This window comes from Tuber melanosporum (genome assembly GCF_000151645.1).
Source record: "Tuber melanosporum whole genome shotgun sequence assembly, scaffold_46, strain Mel28".
NCBI lineage: Eukaryota > Fungi > Ascomycota > Pezizomycetes > Pezizales > Tuberaceae > Tuber > Tuber melanosporum.
The window spans coordinates 345,048-370,283 of record NW_003299091.1 but is presented as its reverse complement, the minus strand read 5'-3'; the positions used below and the strand labels follow the sequence as shown (position 1 = coordinate 370,283).

General features: G+C 44.5%; 1 protein-coding gene; it reads left to right on the top strand.

Moving 5' to 3' along the window:
- The first annotated feature begins 9,020 nt into the window (after nucleotides 1-9,020).
- Nucleotides 9,021-10,316, top strand: GSTUM_00008393001 (uncharacterized protein). XM_002840016.2 has 6 exons: nucleotides 9,021-9,385; nucleotides 9,455-9,517; nucleotides 9,572-9,708; nucleotides 9,791-9,806; nucleotides 9,861-9,989; nucleotides 10,051-10,316. Exons 1-6 carry the CDS (start codon nucleotides 9,317-9,319, stop codon nucleotides 10,174-10,176), a joined length of 540 nt encoding a protein of 179 aa, XP_002840062.1. The 5' UTR covers nucleotides 9,021-9,316; the 3' UTR covers nucleotides 10,177-10,316.
- Nucleotides 10,317-25,236: the final 14,920 nt, after the last annotated feature.

Genomic DNA, 25,236 nt, shown 5'->3' with positions numbered 1-25,236 from the left:
CGTATTGACCTGTCTACTACATATCTTTCCTCCACGGTAGGGGAGTCGTGGCGTATCATTGTCGCACTTGGTTGGGCAAAACAGTGATGCCTAGAAAACCCGGGTCTCCCCACCCCTGGAATAAGCCGGCACTGCATTCTCGAATACGGTTTTCGGGTGTGACGTTACCGGTATCCCCAACCCTACTCACCCTTCAGAAGTCCGTTTTAAGGATATATCCCCCCGATTTGCTAACGCTCGCCGCGGCTTCATTAGATGAGTCGATTACTAATACGAGTACGGTACATATTGCTGCGCAATAGGCACCTTGGCTCGATACGAGAATTTGTTTGTGCAGCTGGCTCACGCGTGGTCTACCCATACCCCATTTAGGCACAGTCTAACCCATACGCAACCTAGGAGCCCGGGTTTCTTGTTCTTGCACAATACTTGAAAGTAAAACCGCATTCGAAAAAGCTCTCGTACGCTCCCTTATACCTCAAGAACTGTGCCATTAACAAGAGAACAAGAAATGCCTTTTAGCTGACTGTTCTCAGATATGTCTATAGGTGTACCGTGAAACTCAACCACAACTAGCCCTGCCGACTAATGGGAATAGGAAGGTTGGAAAAGCGTTTCCCCGGACCTGGGGTATTAGGAAGTGTACGGGAGCTTTGCAGATGCGGCTGTACTTGCCTCTGCTTACCCCTCAAGAAAGTGACCGGAAGCCTCGGTGTTTATTAAACCTAAGTAGCACTGGGATTTGCTGATGCTATACTAGAGCACCATTGGTGTTTGCAAGTGCTTTACCTGTATTCTCGGATTCGGATGGAGAGCCCTGCTGGTCATCTGGCCCCCCAACGGGACGGGGTATATAGAGTGCCGCCAATCTTCCTCTCTCGGAGGTAAAACTGTACATCTTTCACTCATACTACGCGACGTTCGCCAACATGGACAAAATGCTTTCTTATTTTCTCCTTGCTATAACCGCGGTTACCGGTGTCCTGGCGGGGGGGCCAGTGGAGTTGGAGCCAGCCTTTACTTTGCAGGTATGATATCTTTCTATATTTTCGTTTCTGTGATAGGGTTGTACCGGTTAGAGCGCAATATTAACACATCCAGATTGATATTGAGAATCCGATTCCTGTCGGCCCGGTTATTCAAGGGTATGGAGTTAGCTACACTGTATGCCTTAGCCGATCGTGTCACTATTTGAGTGGAGATTGACAAATCTACTATCATAGGTCTGCCCCAACGGTACGATCGTCAGCGCCCAGGGAGCCACAGTCCCAGTGAATGCCACTATCATAGCCGCGAGTGATATCATCCACGTCGACCCCGGAGAAGGTAGATTAAGACTCAACGTTCATGGTGTCGCAAGGTACGCATCCCCCCTTGGAGGAAAATCCTTATCTACGGAGCAAACAAGCACCTAACCAACCAACATCACACAGAACCACCACGGGAACCGTAAGCCTGCTCCGCCGATTAACCCTAACCCTACTCGCCCTAACTAAGATTTAGATCTTCCAATTCTCCTACACCGGTATCGCTACCCCCAATGAAGAGTTTAACAAGGTCTTAAGCCATGCCCCCGATGCGAAGGATACTGATTTTGGAGCTATTGTTTCTCACCATACTTTTGAGATTCCGGTGCGTGGCTATCTTGATACTAGGGGTGCTGGTGTCGAGCTAATGGATCTTGTATCAAACAGGTTGCGGCACCGGAATTGGCAGGGTTGAACAATAACATGTTCGTGGGCGCGGGTAGGCTCCTTGTTAACCCAGATCGGAGTGTCACCGTGGAGTATGTTGCCAGTAGGGTTATTACAGGGAATTGAGCGTGGCGGAATATGAATTGGAGGTTGGTGGAGAGAAGAAGAGGAAGAGGAGGTGCTATTATAATTATTGAGTAACTGATGATTGGGTAATTTGGTAACCTATCGGGTAGCCGAGTATCGAGCGGGAGTTTTCAAAGTAAGACCAGAGGGAAAGCTTACTTGCGGTTTGATGTAAGCTTGGCGCACCTAGAAACCGTTAATTTACCATTATGATACTTTACTTTACCATTGAATACATTTTTTTCTACGATAGTCGACATGGAGGTTCAGACTTCGGTAACTGCTCCAAAACTCTCTCTATCAGGACTCCATCGAAACTCAGAAACAATACATAAAGCCACAAGAAAATTGAAAAAGATTGAAAAGAAGAAGCCCCTAAAGTACTATCACCCGAATTGGGAATCATTGTCCACATTTTGTGTCAGAAATCTCTTAGCTTTGACCTTTTGTTGGTGAAACGGGGTTTGTGCGATTACTGTAAGTTCCATTTCATTTTTTCCTTCACTTACACTTCCTTGGTGTATTCGAATATTATTTTACCAAAAACGTTGGGACACGAGTGGCCAAATATCACAATGTAACTTAATATTTCCCGGTTTACTCGTTACCGAAAAATCAACTCTTGAACTTTGAAAACCCCTGCTTCCCCATTCGATGCAGCGAGCGCGGGCTAGCTCTTTTCTACTACTGTAAAGTGTATTGGTAATGTGCAACTAGTGCGAAACTACAAGTAGTAGCGGAGACCATCAAGATTGGGTAAATATGAGGCAAGAAAGTTCAACATATATTGGAGTCAATCCACAATCCCTTACCAGTATGGAAAGAGCATTTCCAAGTCAGTTAAAAAAGCTACACATCCCTTCGTTTTATTTCGTTGCTCAAACTGAAAGTCTCCAGCCTGGACAAGTTAGTGCTTCGCTAAACCGGAACCTATTTCGAAGAAAGAAGGAATCTATGATACCAGATTATCCACTAAACCACTGCGACATTCAAACCAATTTACGAGTAGGGTGTTGAACACGAACTTAGCCTATTTGTGTGATCAGAAGCAAATCTGCTCCAGCGATCTCATTTCCATCAGGACAATGCCGAGAGGTACCGATTTTTGCTTTATTCTGGGCACTAAGTTATACCACGTCTCAAATACAAAGGTTCTTCATACATGTTACAATCGAAGCAGCCTATTCTTCATTGGTCTTGGTGTCGTGCTTTTGGTTGTATCTAGGATGACTTTGTTGATAACAACTCAGAGCGCACGCAAAAAAACTCTGTGAAATTTGGCATCAAGCGAAGGGGATTGATTTTTCTTCTTTTTGGACCTTGAATACCACTAACTTACTATGTAAGTTTGGGTCTGGTGGTGTCGTAACCTTAATAGGGAGGATACAAGCGACAATAAGGGTACTTTCTCGCACGAAGCAATTCCTTGGAGAAACCTTTACTTAAGCCCCCCGGGGTATGCCCCACAGTACAAAAAGCGCGATGTGAGCCTTCTTAACAAAAGGCCAGCAGAAAAACTAGAAACGTGGGCTAAATTACCTCTTTAGACCACGCAGGCACAACCGGCACTTCCCCCACCCCCCATTCTCGCCACAGATACCAACCCCCGTCTAGCCCCACCGCACATCTACCACGGACCGCATTGCTACAAGCCTCACTCGCGCCTTCTATCCAGCCACGCGCCGGGAAATATCATGACCGCGACCGAAAACACCCACCCACTTCACCCGACCTGGCGATGAACACAAGCATGCTCGAGCATGGCCACTGCTTAGCAATCATCGAGGAGAGCCGACTATGCTCGAGTTTTGTCGGTTTGTGGTCGGCTTTTCTCTGTTGGAGTTGTGATGAGGTTTATTGTTCGTATTTTATTTAGTATGATGAATCCCATACATGATTCATACCCCACCATCCGCTCAAAGTATCGCTGAAATCTGTGACCGAGCCGGAGTCATTGCCGCTATTCTGTTCCGTTCGCTTTGAGTTCCGATATCGTTTCTGACACATGCCGTGGGGTGGTGGATAAGGGAATTGAGGACATCTTGATGAAGTGAATTTCGAAGTGAAGGGTGTCAAAGAATTAACAGCAGAGGGTCTTGTTGGGAACAGGTTATCGGGTGTGCGGGGTAACTTAGAGAGTATTTATATTAATAGATGATATCACATGATTACCAAGATAGAGAGATACTGTGGGCTATTGGGCCCTATTTATCTTACAGGAGAGCGCGCCACAACCACCTATGAGATGTACTTCGCGCAAGAGAAAAAGGAAATCAATGACAACGATACAGCACAACGTAGCGGTAAAGAGAAAGGAAAAGTGAGCGAGGCAACCAAACAAGTACTATGATAGAGTTCCCGAGGAAACTCTACTCTGGTCAACAGTGTAATGAGCTCAACTAGCGGTGAACTTATATCAAAAAACATCCTGTCGTAGTCGATGACATGACCGATGCATATTTGGAAGTCGTATTACAACAGATACGGATAGACACAGATAGAGTGATCGGTCATGATCGCGGTGCCCGAAGACCACCTAATAGTGTCCATCGCTAACCTTACCCTGCTAGTGACTCGGCGTGCCTCGAAAGGTAGTTATGAACAACCTGATGGCTCTTTTCTGCTTTATGTAGCTAGAGCTGGGTGAGTGGTGGTGTAGTACTCGGCCAGGTTGAGGCGGTATAGTCTACGGGAATGCGATACTCACCCCACATGTTCATTTTAGGAGGCGGCACTCGAGCACAGTGCTCATACGGTCAAGATGAAGTCGCTCACCCCCAAAGTAGTATCCGTTGTTGGGTCAATGGGGGTTGGGGAGTATAGTCAGAGTCTATCAAGTTATACAAGAGCCGTGATTGAAGGAGCGAACTGCGATTCAGCGAACTCCAGTATTGCCAGAACGACTCCTACCCCGTCTGTCCTTTAACAATGCCCTAACAAATTCTAGAATAGGGGACTCATTGATTCAGCGGTGAAGAAACATTGTGTGAGCCTAGTGTGAACACAATGGGTTGATTCACGGGCATACCGAGACAGTATCTCATTCATAGCTTTATGTTACTTCCTATTGACACCCGACGATCGTTGCCGGTTGGGAGGATGGCAATGTTGTGGGATATTGTATAATTCGTGCCATCCGAAACCTACGATAGGCTGCAACTTTTCAATTGATCATATCTCACCATTAAGACGTTCAGTCACGCGAAAAAAAAACCTCGGTGAAATATATAGGGTAAACGTAGGAACACAGGTATATTCACTTCTATTCAGGAGAAACAAAGAGACTAACAAAAAGAGCGAGCGGAGATAATCGTAATGATCAAAGAAACACATATGGGTATGAGAATAATGAACGGAAGAGACAGGCAGACTGCATGATCCATTATAGAGTGAAAGTCGGCGAAAAACTCATGCAGGTACGAAAGAGATAAACACTCAAGACATCAGGAGACAAATGAGGTCCTTCACACCCCCTAAACCTTAAACACTACTAAAATGAATCCAGCATAGATAACCAAGGTCCGATCCCAACCGTTTCACCTCTAAACATACTGTGTTTGCACTACACATGTCGACGGCCGATGTAAGTTTTCCGAACACTGAAGAATAGGGATTAGGACACCGAAGCGACAGGCCCAGCCATTGTATGTTCCAACAACCTCTAAATTGTCCTCTTTAGTATTATCAAAAATCTGGAGGTTTTTTTAAAAAAAATTAATGTTTTAACATGGCCGAGGCGTATAATCATTTTAAAAATTTAATGGTAATACCCCGTTTGAGATTTTGGGTGGCACGAATCATAAGACATGGGTGAAATATTTAGTAAGATTAAAATTTTCCTTCCTCCCTAACATTTAGGCTCCCATCTGCTTTTCCCTCGAATCGAGTCAGTGGAGGAGTACTGTACTAGCTATCTAACTGATACTGCAATAGCTTTCTTTGAGAGCTTACTGTTCATTAACAAAATCAACCGCGCATGGGTGAGGAGGAAAAGGTTTGGGTGTGACAACGGCCCCCCCCGTCACCAACATCACTGTGGTACCTCTAAATATGTTAATACGACCTTTACGGACATTTTTCAGGGGCTTGGGGTGGTACGATCTTCAAGACAGAGAATTCAGCCTTTCGCAAGTAGACTATGAGGTATTGCTATGATATACTCCATTCCCCCGAAATTGTGCTTTCCCCTTCGTTTCACACAGACAAGGGGAATATCGTTTGCCTCGTATCTCGAAAACTTGGAGGGTGACTTCCAATTGTGGATCTTGCGACTCGCAACTAGATATTAATAGATTTTCTAGTCTGGAAATTAGAGATAGCTGAGAGGGCTCTGGTGATGGTATGGTAATCCCAGTGGTGGAGAGTTGTGGTATTAGGGGTACTCAAGGACACGGATGTATGTGGAAGTGTGAGGGTTCTTGTTATGTTGTATCTGAATGTACATAGCTCTAAGTGTATGTGTACCGCAGATTGGTATGTCCGCAATTGTGTGTGTATATATATAGAGTTCCATCTCCACTCCTAGAACGATAAGCATCCCTCGACTTCTCCAACCATCATCACACCTCCGTGCTCCACTCCATGTCCCTGTCCGTGTCCATCATCACCTCCATCACGAACGAGCAATTCCTTCGTCTCCATCACTTGGCCCAATTGTATGAATACGATGAGAATATTGGATTTTCAAATAGAAGTAAACTTGTGAAACTATGTAAATTTGTAAATACAACCCTCCTTCCTGCATTTTGGTAGCTAGTTCGTTGCCGAAATTTTAAAGACATGCCTTACCCGTCATTGCAGATCATGCGCCCAAAACGGTTAATCAAAATCCGGAATAGCCCGTTTCATCCTGCCGGTACTGTACATTGCAGAAAGTAAATTACAGGAGACATTTTGGTACTGTGCCCGGGCATAGTACGAACCAGGGTGGAGGAGGAGGGCTAACTGCTGCAAGATATCGGAACCGTCCTTCTCGCCCACGGAGTGGGGAACACCCGACCTCTGCCTTCAGCCGAGATAAAACAAAAGCAGTACTCGTATGCACTGTGCCTGATTATATTTACAGGAGAGACAACTGCAGCGTCCAACATGTCTTCCTTCTGTTTTGGTTTTTGCCGTGGTGTTGGGCGGGCCGTGGACGGGTCAAATGTAACACAGATCAATTTGCAGAATACTTGTACCACCAGTTGTAGTCAACCTTGCACCTTCCCTACGCTGAGATAGAATCTACGCTAGAACTAGCGAACAATACTCCAATCACCAAGTATACGGGGATAATTGCCATGAGGGCGGCCCGCAAGAATATACCACCTTTGGAGCTGGTTAGGATCACATGGAAGCTCGTTTGCCGATCGGTAGGGCTACCAGGTCTGATCACCCGTTCTCCAACGCCAATTCCGGACTCCTCCCCCCTTGACAATAGTCTCTATACACCCAGTGGTTAGGCATTGGAAAACTACCAGGTACCATGAATAATTCCAAGAGTTCCCCCCATTTTCCCGATATCGCCTGTGCCTCTATCCCAATCATTACGGGCCCAAAATATATTTGATGGTTCCAAGAATGTTAGTATTCTCCCGGAAAATTCCCTGTTATTTTTTTTCTCTTTCGCTTTTTTCTTTCTTTCATGATTCTGTGCCCGTTTAGGAGGAGCAGAAGGGAACATGCTTCTCAAATGTCAATATTTCCCGATGGGTGGTGAGCCCTGCGTTTCTCGAGTTCTCATGTTCTGTCTGCTCCAAGTGCTGCCGATTTGGAGTTATTGTGCAAGTGATATCTCATGACACCACAACTGCATGATGCGCAGACTTGCGGATAGGGTGACTAGCACGCGAGGGTAGTGAGAATGTGAATGCGTGTGTTTTTCGTTTAGTACCACAATTTATCTCCTCTAGGGAGAGAATCGGTGGTCCTCGCTACCCTATCAGGCTCAGCACCCTATCAACTTATTTACTATATCTAATATATCTTTCACCGACAGAAGTTGTCATAGAGTATCACTCGTACAATAGTTCCAATTTGAATAAGATTGTTCGCCCTACTGGGCAGGCAAGACAAGGAGGAATAGGAAATGTAGGTCTCACCACACCATTGCTCCCCATTCTTAATTATGGTTTTCGGGGGTGACAATACCCCTATCACCGACTCTACTCATACCTGGCAGTCCGTTTAGGCCGTAAAACCCCCTCATTCGGTCACGCTCAACACCTACAGGCCCATGCGGTGAGCACAAAGCGTCGCACAAAAGGTACCTTAGCTCCATATAAAATACTAGATATAGTCCTGAGCCAAGAACAGGGGTGATCGAGCCCGCTCCCCCCGCTAATTGCGCCGGACCCCCACAGGATTATCTCTACGCACCTCATTCCTTACTCACTCCCAATACTTTCGTCATTCTCCCCCTCGCGATCCCAAAGCCCCAAAGTTACCGTATTAGAGCCCGGTTTGCGGTGGGGTGAGCTGGCCCCACCCCAGTTAAAACGCCAATCTTCTACCGCATCCTAATATCTGCAAGCTTGCCGATTGGCCCTATCTGGGCCGCCCACCTGCTTTATCACACTAACCTGCACGACCCCCCCACCCACTCCTAGCATATCTGCCGGTTACTAAAATGTGACACCTAACTAAGATCTATGGAAGCCTTTCTACACCCCCATGGCACCGCCCGCCCGCGCCCCAAACACCCGGCGAGGGTTTGAGCCCCAGATGGCTCAACCGGAGCAGAAGAACACACCGCCGCAATTCATCCACCAACCAATTCACACACTCTTTCCATTGTAACATCTAGTTAGCCTCATCTTTCCTCTTCTTGGTTACAATGTTTGGGCACGCTACCCCTATTTCCATGTAACCCAGTCTCCTTTCTCCCCTTTTCACCCGTTCGTGCGAAGTTATAAACGGGGATATACATTGCGTTTGTAATTTTGGGAATTGGTGTGAATCATCACCTAGCCTCGGGGGCGCCGTGTAAGGAGAGTAGATGGGGCTTCCTTCTCTTTTCCTTCCCAAATCCATGGCACGCCATCCCTGTCTATACATGGCTTTAATGTGGTTTCAGTGTCCCAGTCGCGCATGCCAAGAATCCTCGTATAGTACCGTACAATATAGAAGTTAGTGCAGCTTGCTCACGCATAAATATCCCTTTTCTGACGCAGTCTGACCTCGTGCGTGGAGCATGAGCCCGCGTTCAGCCTTCCTACACCTGCCCGAACGTACATGCTTCTACTTGCCGGTTCCGAATGTAGCCGGAAATCTACTTTTATTAAGCCTAAACCGTTCTAAGATTTGCCGAGCCTTTTGGGATTTGTGAGTACCGTATTCCCGGACCCAGATGGAGAACCCCTGCTGGCAATCAAAATTACCAACGGGATGGGGTATATAAGGCGCCGCCAATCTTCTCTCGAAGGTCAAAGTGTACATCATTCGCCCCTACTACTACTCAAGGACATTCATTCACCAACAGGAACAAAATGCTTGCTTATTTTCTGTTTGCCATAATGGCGGCTGTGGGTGTTCTGGCGAGGAGCGAGTTTCCGATGGAGTTGGAGCCAGCACTTACTTTGCGGGTATGGTCCTGTATTTTTGTTCCGGGACAGTGCTGTGATGGTTAGAGCGCGAGGCTAACACAGGTGTAGCTTGGACTTGAATTGCCGCTTTCGACCGGCCGAGCTATCCAAGGGTACGATCTTAGCTACACTGTATGCCCTGACCTATTATATCACTCTTTGGGTGGAGATTGACAGATCTGCTAGGACTGCCCTAACGGCACGATCTTCAGCGCCCCAGGAGCGAATGTCACCGTAAATGCCACTATCATACACGCGGATGCCGTGGTCCGCATTGACCCCGACGGTGGAAAATTCAGACTCAACGTCCATGGTGTCGCAAGGTACGCATCCCCTCCCCCAAAAAACGTTATCCCCAGAGCAAGCACAAGTACTGTTGTTAACCAACCAACTGACGCCACACAGAACCACCAACGGAACCGTAAGTCGGCTCAACCAATTAACCCTAACCCTACTTGCCCTAACTTATATTTAGATTTTCCAACTCACCTACACCGCTATCAACACCCCCGTTGAAGAGTTTAGAAAGGTCCTAGCGCGCGCCCCGGATGCTAAGGATACCGAGTTTGGTGATATGTTTTCTCAACATTCTTTTGAGGTTCCGGTGAGTGGCTATCTTGATTTTAGGGGTGCTGGTGTCGAGCTAATGGAATCTTGAATCTTAGATTTCGGCCCCGGAATTGGCGCCGCTGAACAGCAACATATACGTGGGCGTGGGTAGGCTCCTTATTGACAAGGATCGGGTTGTCACTGCGGAGTATGCTATTAGCAGGGTTATTCTTGAGGAATGAGCATGGCGGAGTATGAGTTGGAGATGGGCGGAGAGGGAGAGTGCGAGGTGAGGGGGGCTGTTCCGGATATTGGGTAATTGGGTATCGAGTAATCGAGTAATTGAATAACTGAGTAATTGAGTTGAATTTAAAGGGGGATATGTTGTAATTTTGTGGTAATGGAATGCTAGCACTCGGGTGTAAGGGTTTTTGGGGCCCTGTAACATAAGTCCCTCCCTGCGGGTTTCACTTAATATCATAATTTATCCTAGCTAAACTTCTCCTTTCGGAAAGATCTAACCTTTTACCATCACCAAGAAATACTCACCAGTCATCACTCGAACTTCCTAATCTGGTTCAGTCTGCATAAAAATAGCACAGCTCTTGATGGAGGTGGGTCCGAATTTTTTCAGCCCCCTAATACTGTGCGATATATAGGATGGTGGAGATGCTAATCAGGCGGATATAGATGATCATATCGTATTCGAGTACCTTCGTGTCCAAAGCTATTCCTTAGAGAAATCTTTACCTAAGCCTAGTGGAGTATGTCCTACATTTCAAGTATCACACGATACCTCCTGATGAAATGTCAATAGAACCGGAAACGTACCACTTTGAACCATGCAAGCGCAACCTGCGCTTCCCCCACTCACCCCCCGGCTCTCAGCATAAATACCAACCCCTGTCCAACCCCACCGCACATCCACCTCATAGCCCACATTCCTACCCTAGTACAAACGTCGGTCCCACCTTCTACGCGGTTGCACACGAAGCAATATGAGAACCGCAACCGAAACTACCCACCCCACCATACAGTAAAAGTTCACCAAACTCGCCATGCGGCCAAGGCCGATATTAGTGTGACGCATGGGAAAGGACAACAATCCCTGATAACCACTATATACTCGTCGGAGTTTTTTTAAAAAAGAACTGCTATTGTATACCGCCCGGATCCGAGCCAATTTTTGGTGGTATGCAATAGCGGTCTTTTTTAAAACGCTCCTACATTGAGAGTAGTACCAGTACTCCTGTAAAATTAATGCAAAAAAACTAAAATTAAAACATCGAGAAGATGATATTCCGATAGCGATGGGCACGGGCATGGTCGAGTGGGTTACGGGGGTTCCGCTCAATCATGATCGAGTATGGTCAATTGTGCCCAAGTCTGGTCGATTATGATCGGTTTTTCTCGAGTAGAATTGCGTTCGTATGATATGTCAAGATATTTCGGGGCGTAAGGGCCCAAACTACGACGGCAATGACAGCAGTAAACTGCATGCCATCCGGAACGACCATTCGCAGTCTCGCGGATGATCAAGTGTTCCCCGCATGGCTAGCTGCTGAATAGAGGTTTACCTTTTCCTCTATTGGTCCTACCGTTAGACAACTCCCCTATCTACAGTTATGAAACCTATTATTGTCAACATTTCATCTACTGTAATGGTTCCTATGCGTGATCCATACCCCACCGCCCACTGAAATTATCACGGAAATATGTGACTGAACAGGAGTCATTGGCACTATTCCGCTCGCTTGCGGTGTCCGATACCATTTCTCCCACTTGCTAGAGGATGGGGGATGATGAAAATGAGGACATTTTGATAAAGTAAATTTCGAAGCGAACAAAGAGTGTCAAAGAATTAACAGTAGAGTGTCCTGTTGAGAATAAGTTAAAGGTGTGCGGGGTAGAGAGTGTTTATATTAATAGATATCACATGATTACCATGGCAGATAGGTACAGATAGAGTGATCGACCATGATCCGGAGTAGTCGGGTGCTATCAAGCAATACCCCTGATCGAGCAAAGCGATGAGATCTGGTGGATCTTGCTCCGGCTGCCGATGTCGCTCTCGCACAGTAATCCTAAGTGGCCAGTCAGGACTAGGGTCAACACTCCGGCCACTCCGACCATTGTTTTGAAAAGCCTTGGTCAGTCCGGTAGAAATTGTGTGCAGCCGCCCAAACCCGGCTGTGTCCCTGCAATCTGAATACACTTGTGAACAGCATACAACTTTCTACTTTTAACTGCTCGGAATAGGAGAATAGGAGGAATGTACTCCTGGTGCTATAGGTTTCGATTAAAACAAATCCCATGTCATCTACTGGTCAACCACAATGATACCCACAACTACCGTACTCAACCCTTGTTCTGCCCTACCTATACCATTCTTTACACAACTCTCTAACCACCCCGGGTGAATATATATTAACCGAATGATCTTGTTACGAACAATTAGCCCTGTTGAATAATAGAATCTTTCTTATAACGGAATATGAGTGATCACTTGAAAACCTCCTCTCGGAATTGTCCCAGCTCGGCTTTATTTTGAAAATCTGCTCTCCCATAGTCCGGTCCGGCCAACCTTAAAAATCCTAGATCAGTCAAGCTGTACCCAAAGCCGGACGGATTGGCCGCTTGAATTCACCATTCGAGCACGCTCTGATCCAGGGACACCTATGGTTGAGGTAATTGAGCGGATCCTGCTCCAGAGAAATTCCAGAAGATCTGATTGTGCCCACGACTGTACTGCAAGGTCATCTAAAGTACCCTTAGCCAATATGCAAAAGAACATATCAAGGTCCAAAAGCCAAGATCAGTGGCGGGGAGGAGCATCTCGGAAGTGTAGCAGATTCAACAACCAATTTGATCCAAATCATGTGCAAAGAATCTACAAGTACCCAGCTTCCTTTCTGATTATATAGTATCATGTGAATGAGGTTTGAGTCCTGCCTGTACTGGAATACATGTATTGTATCTCCTTAATAAGAAAGGGCGGCTCGCTTCCAAATTCCCTAACAACCATAACTTGGTGGGTTCAAGATATTGACGGGGTTTTAGAAAATACGAAGGGCGGAAGGGATGTAAAGGGAGATGTTGTATGTAGCTGGCCCGAGATGGAAAACATGGGTTCGCATGAGAGGATTTTATGAGAAAGAGAAACAGGCTAGGCTGTGTGGTATGGATGGATTAGGTGGATATAAAAAGCGCAACATTTCAGATAGTATTGTACACTCACCAACGTTGGGGCAATATTATTATTTTGTTTTTTCGTATGGCTGGTCCCGGAGCTTTTTACAAAGACACTAAATTATCCTTCGGTTTATAACATAGAAGGTATGATAGCATACGAGTACAAAAAGGACCCGAGGAGTGCCGCTTACTTATTCTGGGTTGGATCTTCTTTAATTGGTAAAACCCCTAACCTAAACCTTATTTCTTTCTTCAATATAATCCTAATCTCTAGCACTGTAACTGATGGAAGATTACTATGATACCATACTCAGTAATTTGATAAAACACCCTTATCCATTGAATATCTCCCCATACTTAGACTCCGATAGGGATAAAAGCCATTTGGATTGAAAAACAAAAGGTCAATAATATGGTAATATTATTGTATTCTACAGGGCTAACATTACCACTAGTAGCCCCTCAATCATTTTAAAGCAAATGGGGTTCGTTGTTCAATTTAAGCACTCTCGGGACATATCTCGATTCCTGACAACGACAAATCGTGAGCAGCACCCGCACTATAATGTTGGCGACGTCATGGTGCTCGTGATGGTATACAAACAACTCTACCACATGTCATAGGTGATTACGATGCTATAAGGTAGTTGCACTTTATCGAATTTTAGGGACTATAAGGGGATGGGGCTTTCCCTTCAATTTTAGAGGGGGAACGGCAGGAGCGAGGGGAGAAGAGAGCAAGGTATAAACGGTTTTTTTGTGCCCTTGGATCTGGGAAATCCACTCCTACTTGTTAAAGTCAAAAACTCGTCCCCGGGGTATATCTGTTACTCTCTAACCCCCCTTGAACATAGGAGATTTTGTTGATAGCTAATTTCATAAATCCAATATCTCTAGAAACCAGTCTTTAGCAGTGTCAGGAGGTCGCGAGAAGCAAGTGCGGTTTTCACGAGCAAGCTTAATGTGTGGTAGAGCTGTTATTTGTGAGTGGGTAGGGACATGGAGGGGGAGTTAATCTTAGCGTGTTCCGAGTTTTGTGAAATCTGAACTACCACCTCCCCCCTCTCAGTTTAGAGTTGAAGGGTTCAGAGATCTAGGAAGTTGTATACTATTAGTCAACCAAGCTCAATAACGAGGTTCTTGACGCATTTGGGATTGTTTCTCGATATACAAAAAGGTGGACCGATAAGCTACCACGGGATGCAATCCTAGGAAACATCATTCCCTATAACGTACCGTATTGCATGCGGGTGGGTTTCATATGTCTAATTTCATTTTAGCAACCATCATTAGTAATTTGGGAAATTATTTTTTTCCACAGGAATAGTCTCTGATTCAGATTTTTCTAAATTCGTATGGAAGTCCTCCATTGTGTTCAAAAATTTTCTTTAATATCATCATTGGGATCAAGGCTTCCAGAACTCTATCAACCAGTTCGGCGCCTCTACGGAGGAACCCTCTTTCTCCATTGACCCAAACGGAGGTATTCATGAATATCTACCGAAGCGGACAAAAGGACCTCCTGCCAAAAGAATGTATGCGGCTCCTTCTGGGCGAGGAAACAACGGCAGCTGGTCCCAGAGTGCCGGATGGAAACATACCAAAGCGGCTTTCGTTAGTTCTGTATCCCATCTTGATTCCGACCCTTGGGCTGGGGAGCTGGAAGGATTACCATAGTAGCAAAGATGGAACCTTCACACATCGTTTCCGATACCCCTTTCCTAAACTGGCCTACAACGGTGGGCCGCAGGTGGGCCCGGGGTTTCTCACACCGATGTTCGTTACTCCTGCCTTATTGTCTATGGACCTTGTGCTAGTACCGGATCTTTTTGGAAAACTGGAAATGGAGCTAGAATAGCCGAACGAAGAATGGACCGATATGGGAGCGAGATTTCTAGGGACCTTGACGGAGGGGTCTTGAACTTTCTTTCCTCTTGAGTACTCTCACGTGCCTCTCGGCTTCTACAATCAATTCTGATCTTCCAGACTTGTTTTTTTCCCAACACTTTCTCATTCTCTTTTCCTATTGCATTGATCCTAGGACTGCTCTTCAAAAGGTCTTTGATTTCACCGAAGGATGTATTTCCCCGAGACCCTGCTACAGTGTCATAGGACCCGTGACAACCTTGCACACAAGTTAACCAACTTCTGTCTTAAGTCACCACCAGGCCATTTCCGCTATCGCCAACAGTAATATTAGCTGAGATATCTAGAGAGTAATCAAATAAAAAAATAGATTTAGCGATAAGAATGCTCTAGCACCCGCAATTACTCACTCCCTTGATACCACCTAACTACGCTCAAGCTCTTCTAACGTCATCATTCTTATAGGAGCAGCTCACACCCTGGGGAGGGGGTTTGAGAACTGTACTCGAGTATGTATGTGGTGTTTGTCGTACAAGGGGGTATTTCACCCTAGTCGGAGCGATCCCTCATTTAGACCTCAATTTCAAAGATTTCCGCGTGGATGTCAGCATTTAAATTAACACGCTTTCAATGCATGCAGTATAAGTCAGGGTATAATTTTTGTCGCATGTCACAAGTGTGGACAAGGCAGCTCCACTCGATTAGCGTTGGAGAATCACGGACCAAAGGGAATGGAGTTTGGTGGGTTCAATTCGCTCAATTGGGGGAGCAAAGCGATATAAAATCCAGTGCGACTTTCTCGCTAACGCTGAACCTGGCTAACTATTGGCGTGCGATGTCCAGCTCAAGGGAGTCCATGAGGAGTTATACAATTTTCTTATCAATTCCAAAAGAACGCTCCTAAGCACATCTCCTGTTAGGCACGCAATCGAGTTTCTGGTCGTTCATTCGCAATTCTTCTATATGCCGTGAATGATTGCGGCTCAGGAAAATAATTGCTCATTCTCAGCCTTTGGAGACTCACAAGAGATAAGGGTTTTCTCCACAGAAAAAGAACACAATCATGGGACAATTGTAGAACAACAGAGCATTAGAGGGTCACCAAAGGAATGGAAAATCATGGAGGTATTTTCTCTCCTTTTTAGTTCGAGGGACGAGTTGATTTTTATTGGGAGCATCAAAACTCCCCCCACCATATCAACCGATGGTTCACAGACAGTACCAAAATCCATGGGATATATAGTTTCTTCAGGCGAACATGCCCCGAACCGCCGAACAATGCCGCGGTCGGTCCATCCGTAATCCGTGTTGGAAATTCTCATCTTAAGCCCGGAATAACACACCCGGCTAAATCGAACCTAGGGCTGCCCGAAATCGCAAAGTTTCGGGGAGAGGGGAAAAATAGGAATGAAATGAACCCATTTGAAAGGTGTACGATCTCTGGAGGATCTAGGTCTCTGTTTTACGGCGTGCAAAAAGGGCGGAAGACTACAACGTAGTTTGCGAGACAGGGTGTAGAAGCTGCTATAGAATCAGTGGAGGGTCTAATAGAGTGGTGAAAATTGTTAATGATTGTTGTTGTGTTATTTGCCAGCGCTTTCCGTGGAACATGCCGTCCTGTAGGGGGCCTTGGTCTCGAAAAGCCTGCTGGCTTTATGTCGAGCAATGGGGCCCATGGGCTTTTTCGGTTTTGTAACAAAGATTTTGCCCTGAGGTTAAAAATCAATGCCACAACAGCTGAGAAGTAGGCGTTTGACTCAAAATGACTTTATCTCCACCACCCCCATCCTGAGCATCAAGCAGTTTAGGATCTCATAAAATTGGCTATGTTCGGTAGAGAGTGTCTGCGGTCATTATTCTATCTATGTTGCTGGAGGTGTCCTATATATACACAAGCTGTCCCTTTTTAAACATCCCTCTTGTCCGTCAACCTCAAAGAATTCCATACCGCATTTTCGTCATGATGCCACACCGTTCCTTTCATTCAACTCCTTCGAACATCCCCCAAAACATTTCCCCTAAGCTATAGCTTTTCTAGACAGTCCTGATACCTTTGTGCTTTTTCTCCGGTTTCTTAACTCTTATAGTACAACAACTGATTGTCTTCTAGATCTCCGGAGCGTAACCTGTTACTTCAGGTATCCGTAGTGCTAATTCCTAAAACCTTCCGAACACTTCTCCTTACACTAATCACTAGTTCTCACACACCCTTACTCACACGCTGACCCATTCCTTAGATTGTTCCGCCGTTGCATTTCCAAACCATTGCCAAACAACCTTCGCCTCATCTTTCAAACCATGGAAGCTTCGTGATTCTCAACAGGATCTACCTGACTCTTTAGCTGCAGCGCAAGATATAGGGTAAAGGTAAGTTGCTAGTGTGATTTACAGTTAGATTCCCAGATTTTTATATGTTCTGGTGCCACTGAAATGCCGTGACTGAAATTAAACTCTAAACAACATCATCTTCCTATAGTTCAATTACCTAAATTTGTAGGATATCTTCTGACTTGTATTTAAATAATGGCTAAAAAAAATAGTATAATTATCTATATGAGAATCGTATAGATTAACCTATCGTGTAGCTGGTATTATACCATTTTGGCTTTTGTTGGCACAACCTCAGGGATTAGGGATACTGCATTATGATACATGATATGATATCACAGTAAAGAAGACATGTTTAGTGACAATCTTTAGTCACACTCATACTTTTTGCTCTGGCTCGTGGGCCCCCATAGGCCGGGAATGGCTTTAGTAAGACTCGCCCACTAGATATGGCCCTTCCCAGCCCGGCCTCTGGAAAGCACTATTTTTACCCGCGTGGTAAATTGATACAGCGCGGAAATAGAATACTTGAGATTGAGAGAAAATATTTGTGGTCTTCTGGTTCGGGTTGGTGGGTTTCTTTTTTCATTTCAGAATGGGTATGAGGATAAGTTAGTGATATAACAGAAATAGAAACAGCACTCCCTGGTGTTGTAAATAGTCTGCGCTCTTACAAGTCTGTGTGGTGAATGATGGAGGCTAAATTTCAAGTAGTTAGGGTATACTTCTTAAGGTGATTGGATGAAAGTTGAGGCTCTGGGGGGATGTCTGTTTAAGCATGTTTCTTTAGCTAGAACCAACGATAACCAGTACAACTCAATCTCCTCTCTCCACCAAAAGGTCTCGTTTTCGTTTTTTCCGCCACAACCAGCCTTTCCACTGCCATCACACCCCTGTTGCTCAACACCTGGTAGTAGCTGGTCGGTACTGTTTGTGATTAGTCGTGGGTGACCTCATAGAGGAAGAATATTTGGTATCATATGCATTCGACAGCAGGGAGCTTCTCGGTAAAGAGGGCAAAAAGAGTTCTCAAATCGTCCTAAATCGTTTCCCTCGTTAGTGGGATGTAACCGCAACGGGAATAATTTTGGGTAAAGGACTGTGTTTGAGTAATGCTTTTCTTTACTGTGCTGTGAACGGCCCATACCATACCGTGATTGTAGCCGTGGGGATATATACAATACCAGAAAACGGTACTTGGCACTTTAAAAATTTTGGTCCCCAGTACTGGTGTGTATTGCCATAGGAGCAGATGTTGAGGAGGTGCAGAGAAATTCGCCTTCCCTATGACAAGGAAATTTCGGATCGCCGACCTGCGGAGATTGGGGACAGTCAGACAAAAGGTTTAAAGAGGAGGTTTTGGCACCGCAGGGAAGGGGTTATATGCTCAGGACGCTTTGCGGAAGAGCCAGGTGGATCCACGATATTCCCAGCAGCAATTCTAGGGGTCAATTGTCTATTCAATAGCTCGTATTTGGGTTCCTTTCCCTCCTCTGAGTGCAATTTGCTCAATCCACTCCCCTTATATCTCTACCGAGGTGTAAAGTGATTTACACTTCTCTGGGTAACGTCTGGTAAGTTTATGGCAAGTTACCGCACTATAGTGAAACCTCTGTTATCTCTAGCTCCCCGGGAGACTTGATCTCATGGAAGTACTATAACAGGGGGGTGAAAAGTAGGGAACATTCTTGGCAGAAGAGGGGGGTGTCTAAAAAGAAAATGAGTGATAATTCATGATAGGCGCAGACCTTATTTTCCAACTCGCTCATATGGAAGAACGATGAATTTCACCCAGTTTATGGATCCGATTCTATCCTAGAAATACACACACACAATCGACCCCCTGTCGTGTTGATTGAGGTATGATAGGGTTTTTTTTTTTACAGTAAGAGTCTACGCTAGGGGTAGAAAGGTTGAATTGTTTTCTTTTCTGCCCTCCTTGGGGCAATTTATCCCCTGAAAACCTGTCAGATACTCTCTCCTCTGAGAAATTATGTGATTTTTTTTTATATTAACAAATGCTGGAATTTAGGAATATTTACAGCCTAGAAAGAGGAACTAATAGAGCCCTAGAAGTTAGAGGGGGAAAACTCATAGAACAAAACCCGTCTCCCTATTGCTTGAGCCCGGAAAGACGCGGGTGATAGAATCTGGTCACAGAAAGCCCAAGGAAGAGATATCTAGATCCATTGAATTATATGTGCTTTTTTTCCCCTTCTTTCTTTTCAAATGATGGAATAGAGCCGTGGAAATACCGGTAAAAGCACTATATCCCGGTTCACATTGCTAAAGTTGGGTACTGTAAGAACTCGAATAAACCTCTCTTAGTAAATTCTGGTGTTTTTCTCTTTTTATTGGTCTCGGAGAGCAGGTCTCGGAGCGTTTTTCGCCCCTTTTCCGGGCGGGGGGTTTTGGACTACCTAGCGCTACAAATCGTTTATTCCAGTTCTTTCATTATGATATTACCATCTCTTATGCGTAAACCCCCTCTGGAGGTTTAAGAAGGAAAAAACTCCATCACTCACTTTTAGAGAATTTGTGAGGACCGACATCCCCGCATGAGTCTCCTTGGGGGGGGGGTACGTGCGCAATAATAAAAGACTTGGAAATTATTGAAGAAAGCAACACTCCACATGTTATAAAACAATCGCTACACAACCGATTCCCTTAGACCAAAAAAACCCCTCTAGAGAAGACCTCTGTTATATAATTGATCGTATCAATACACTTCTAATTTTTTTTTTAATTCTGTGCCGGAGATATGCGAGGCATACTAGAAGCAACACAGTCAGAAATATTTGATCTAGTTCCCTTTCAGGAATGTAGGCGGTTTGGCATTGTTGAACACACAGAGAAGTCTGTACAGTACTCGTACGATACAGTACTCGAGTACTCCAGTAAGTAAGGGTTAGGGGAAAGTGTGGCGAATGTGGCTAACATGATATCCACAATAATAATATGAGCCTGTCTCAGTAGAAAACCCACTCTCGGGCAAAGTTGTTGTTAGCAGAAAAGTACATGGCAACCAGAGTGACCCGCAAAAAATATTTTGAGATAGCATTAGTTTTATAATAACACAAACTTTAAACTACTACTATACACTCAAAAAAAATTCAATAATTTATTTGAATGCTGTACAATTTAGTTTGACACTTCTGCTACAATTCTATGAACTTAAACCTTTTAAAACCAACTAAACTACATACTTTTCCTTGCCATTTTGTTTTTAGACCCAGGTGGATAGCCTCTTCTCTTTGGAATATTAGTTGAACTCTCACCTTCTATACTTGAAACAGCTGCATTATCACTGTGCTTATCTCCTATGTATTCTATCGTTCTGGTAGTTGGCCCTGAGTGGGATGTAGTTACATTACCTGATTGCTTGATTCTTCCAACTTTGACTAACTGAGCTTGTTGAATAATATCATGTGAGGGCTTGGTATATAGCCATGTAAATTGAATATGCTCTGGAGCATAAGAGCTGTTCTTACTCCATATATCAAACTGCTTCTCAGGCTTCAAACCAATTAGCTCCAGCTCTTTTGGTACCAGATTACTCATTTGTTCCAATGTTATCCCTGACTTAGTAAGATCAAATCGCTTCCACTCATCTAGTAGAAGATTCTTTGCCAATATGGTACCTAGAAATTCCTTAAGAAAAAGGAAGTTATGAAAGCCTTGAATTCCTTTTAGTGGCTTGAAGAGTGAATTAAGTGATTCTTCTCAATCAAAGAATACCCCATGATCTGCTCTATCATCAAAGAGCTTAACTGGTTTAATCATAACATTGGAGGTAGAACTTGCTACAGCTACACTATAGTCCCATGGAGTCCAGATATTCTTTCTTAAAGCATTATACTTAGCTGTTCAAAATCCATGATCTACTGAGTTTCTAGTGTGACCTTTAACTTGAAAGCAGAGTTCTACACTGTCTGTCCACCCCTGTTAGACTAACCAGCAGAGATACACTGTCATTGTCTTGTTCTTATTTTGGCCTCCACAATTATCTGCCCAAAGATATATATGGGGCTTCATCTTACCTCCAGATGTCAAGTAATAGTGAAGGAGAGATACTACCTGATTTGGGCCTTTTGGTTGCTGCACCTCAGTATATAATAGATGGTGATGCTGGTTATGTTTCTTATTCTCATCGACAATTCCAAATAAATACAACTTAAAAGGTGAAAAGAAGTACCATTGACCAGGCTGTTGAGGGAGCTTTGGTATCTCAACTACCTGCTGGAAGTCAAATGAATAGCAAGCTGTATCCTTTAGATAGCATGTTGCTTGTAAGATAGTGGCCTCATAAAAGTCTCTACACTCTCAATATTCCTTATGATGCTGATCAAGTTCCTTTTGAGTTTGTATTAGCTTCTCATCATATGCAATCTCATCTTGCATTCTGTTAGTTCCCTCAAGAGAGTGGAGCTTTCCTTTTAGAATTGTACAATAATCACAAATGTCTTTAGTAGGGGTTTGGATACGCATCTTCTTGAATCTTTTGCTTCTCTTCCAATATCGGTCAATGCTGGCAAGTGATATAGACTGTCCTACTAAACTTGTTTTTTTCAGTTCAGTATGCAGAATATGTAAAGAATAAAAGGAAGGAAGTAAATATTGATTATCCAGCTCTACTCTGGTAATTATAGTCCCATCCTGTTTATATTGCTTATGGGACCTAGTAGCTACCAGCTCACCATAATTATTTTCAAGCTACGAAAGGAATAATTTTATACAATCCTTGGCTTCTTTAGTCAAGCCTCTATTTGAGGACTGTGCGGTATGTTTATGGATTGAAGGACATATTGACTTACCCAACCTCAAGTGGCCAAATAATCCATGTACTTGATACTTGCCTAAAATCCAGTACCAGCAAAAAAAAAAAACAGCACACTTGACCAACAAAGGGGATTATATACTTAGTTTGGTGCATACGCTTACTTAAATCTATTTCACCATCTTCTATCTCTAGAAAAGATCTCTTATTGCATTTCCTAGTTCCATGCGGCTTTGCAAATGTCATAGTACTAGTCATATGTAACGATCCCCTTTTAGATAGTTAGTTCTTGGCGACGGGGAACGATACCTATCTTTTCTGTCTCCTTATTTCTTTATCTTACGATAGCTCTAGGCCTCTGCCTACGTTACCGATAGTACAAGACCCTTGCCTTCTATCGGAAACGCCTATCGTAAGCTTTCTCTAACTCTTCTTCGTGACGAGCACTTCTTGGCGTAATGATAACGTTGCAATAAAGATAAAGATCGTAAAGGTGTTTCATATTCGTTAAAGTAATAAGTAGGAAAAGTATTTAGAACAAAGCGTGAAGAACCTATCTTCCTCGGCCGCATCGGCCTCCTTATATAGTGTTCTTCCCGCCTTTAGTCATGTGACCTAAAGTGGTCACATGTGCGAAACCAAATCATAACAAACTAATCATGTGACTAAAGTGATCACATGCTCAAAACCCATGACCTCATAGCGAGGTCATGTACAAAAACTCATAAACCAATCATAACGCAATAAACAAGTCATATGACTCGACTGAGTCATATGCATGAAACTCATGACCTCATAATGAGGTCATGTGCAAAACATCAATCATATGCACGAGGCTTACCCGAAAGGCACACTCGCAAGGCATACTTATCAGGCGCACGTTCCATGACTCATACTTGAGCCATGTGTGAAAGCATCACAAATCCCACACATAACAAATCATATGACCCGAATGAGTCATATGTGTAAAACTATAACGTACCTGTGACTCATAACTATGCGTCACGTGAAAACTCTTTCCTCGCTTAAGCCACGTTCGTGACATTAGCTCCCCTCCTCCTAAGCCTGAGTCCCATCAAGCCTTTTCTTCCAATTTTAATAGTTCCCGTCCTGCCGAGCGCATGGTTCTTCTCAGCTTGTGGAACTTTTCGTCTGCTGTCCTCCATCTGACCCTTACCAATTCCAGAGTCAGGTTCGCCATTTCGATTGTTTGCCACTGATTGTCGTTCAGCTGTCTTAGCTCCGCGATCGTTTTGTCGTTTGCCGAAATTGTGGTCTCGGCTTGGCCCAGTTGTTCACGGAGTCCCCGGATCTGCCTGTGTAGGCTCCTGACATCCGGTTCGGTATCTGCGGAGGAGTTTTGGGCCCCTCCCTCCCTGGACCACGTCCTCGCGGCCTATGCCTTTCTGGCATCCTCTTCCTCCAACTCTTTCCTGCTTCCATCCTTCTGTGGGTAGAATCCTGCAGATATTTTCTGTGCCCTGTGCATTCTGCACCCATTTCTGAAGTATTGTTGCCAATGCTTTAGAACGTGGTCCGGGCGTGGGCCACACTTTCGACATTCCCTCGAGAACCATCCCGATTCTTCTTTATCGCCAAAGTGTGTTTGGCAACCGTCATCGTAGTATACCGTCCATGACATGGCGTTATGCTGTGCTTGTTGTTCCCTTTCTTTGAGCTCTTTGTCGGTTGGCTCCATGAATGAGTATTCGGGGCTGGTGGGTGTGGTTTGGCCGGGGCTATCGCCCCAGCCCTCATGTTGCTGCAATGGCGCGGGAGTCTTTTCCTCACCTTTGCCTTGGTTGAACATGATTGTCACCTAGGCCGGGCTTGCCTGGGTATTGCTGGTGGAAGGTTGAGATGGCATCTTGTGCGTTTTCAAAGTTGTGTGCGAAGTACCAAGTTTTATCGTGTTCAGGAGAATATCCTGTCCACTTGGCTCGGTATTGGAGGTGACCGTGGAAGAAGCGGGAATCGACTATTTCGTCGAGTTCGTATTCTGGTTCTCTGTCAAGTTCGATCGGAGGGGGAGGAATAAGTGTTTAGGAAGGAAACTTATTGTCGTTGTGTAATTCGAGGAGTGAGATGTGGAATGTATTGTGTATTCGCATTGAGGGGGGAAGGTCGAGTTTATAAGCTCGGCTGCCCACTTTTTCCTATATCCTGAAGGGTCCGATTTTCTTGTAGTCCAGTTTCTTTGATGGTCGTGTTGTATGGATATTGCGTGGTATTAGCCATACCATATCTCCCGGTTGTATATTCGGATCCGGTCTTCAGTGCTTATCGTATTGTTCTTTTTGCCATTGTTGTGCTTGACTCATCTCATATTGTAAGGTTTTGTGTAGTTTTCCCATATCCGCTTTCTCCGGTATCACATCATTAATCGTATGATATGTGGTCTGACTTTGTGGATGTTGTCAGTAATTTGCGAAGAATGGTGTGGTGCCGATCGTTTCTTGCTTTCTATTGTTGTATGCAAATTCGGCCATTGATTACAGCTTGTACCAATCATCTTGTTGATAGTTGACGTAAGCCCTTAAATATTGTTCGAGTATCATATTTACTCGTTCCGTTTGTCCATCCGTTTGTGGGTAGAACGCTGTGCTTATTCTGTTTTGTATTTCCATTTCTCTGGTTACTTTTTTCCATAGTCCCGATGTGAATAGTATTCCTCGATCGGTGATGATATTCTTGGGTAGGCTATGAAGTCAGAAAACCTCTCTGAAGAAGGTTTGTATAAAATCCCTCATGTTGATATCTTTTCTAACTGGAATGAAATGGCTCATTTTGGTCTGACGATCCACCATGACTAGGATGCTATCACAATTTTCCGATGCTGGTAGGTCCTTGATGAAATTCATAGTAATTGTTTCCCATAGTTGTTTGGGAACTTCGTTTGATTTTAGTAATCCATATGGTGCGTGTTTAGCCGTTTTCGTCCTTTGGCATATGTCGCAGTTTTTGACATATCGTTTGACGTCTTCGCGCAGTCCTGGCCAATAGAATAATCTCGTAATGAATTCCGTGGTTTTAGCCATTCCTCCGTGTCCTGCCGTTCGGATATCATGGTATTGTCGTATGATGTTTGCCCTTATCTCCTCTTCTTCTGGGATCCATTGTTTTCCGTCGTACCACATAT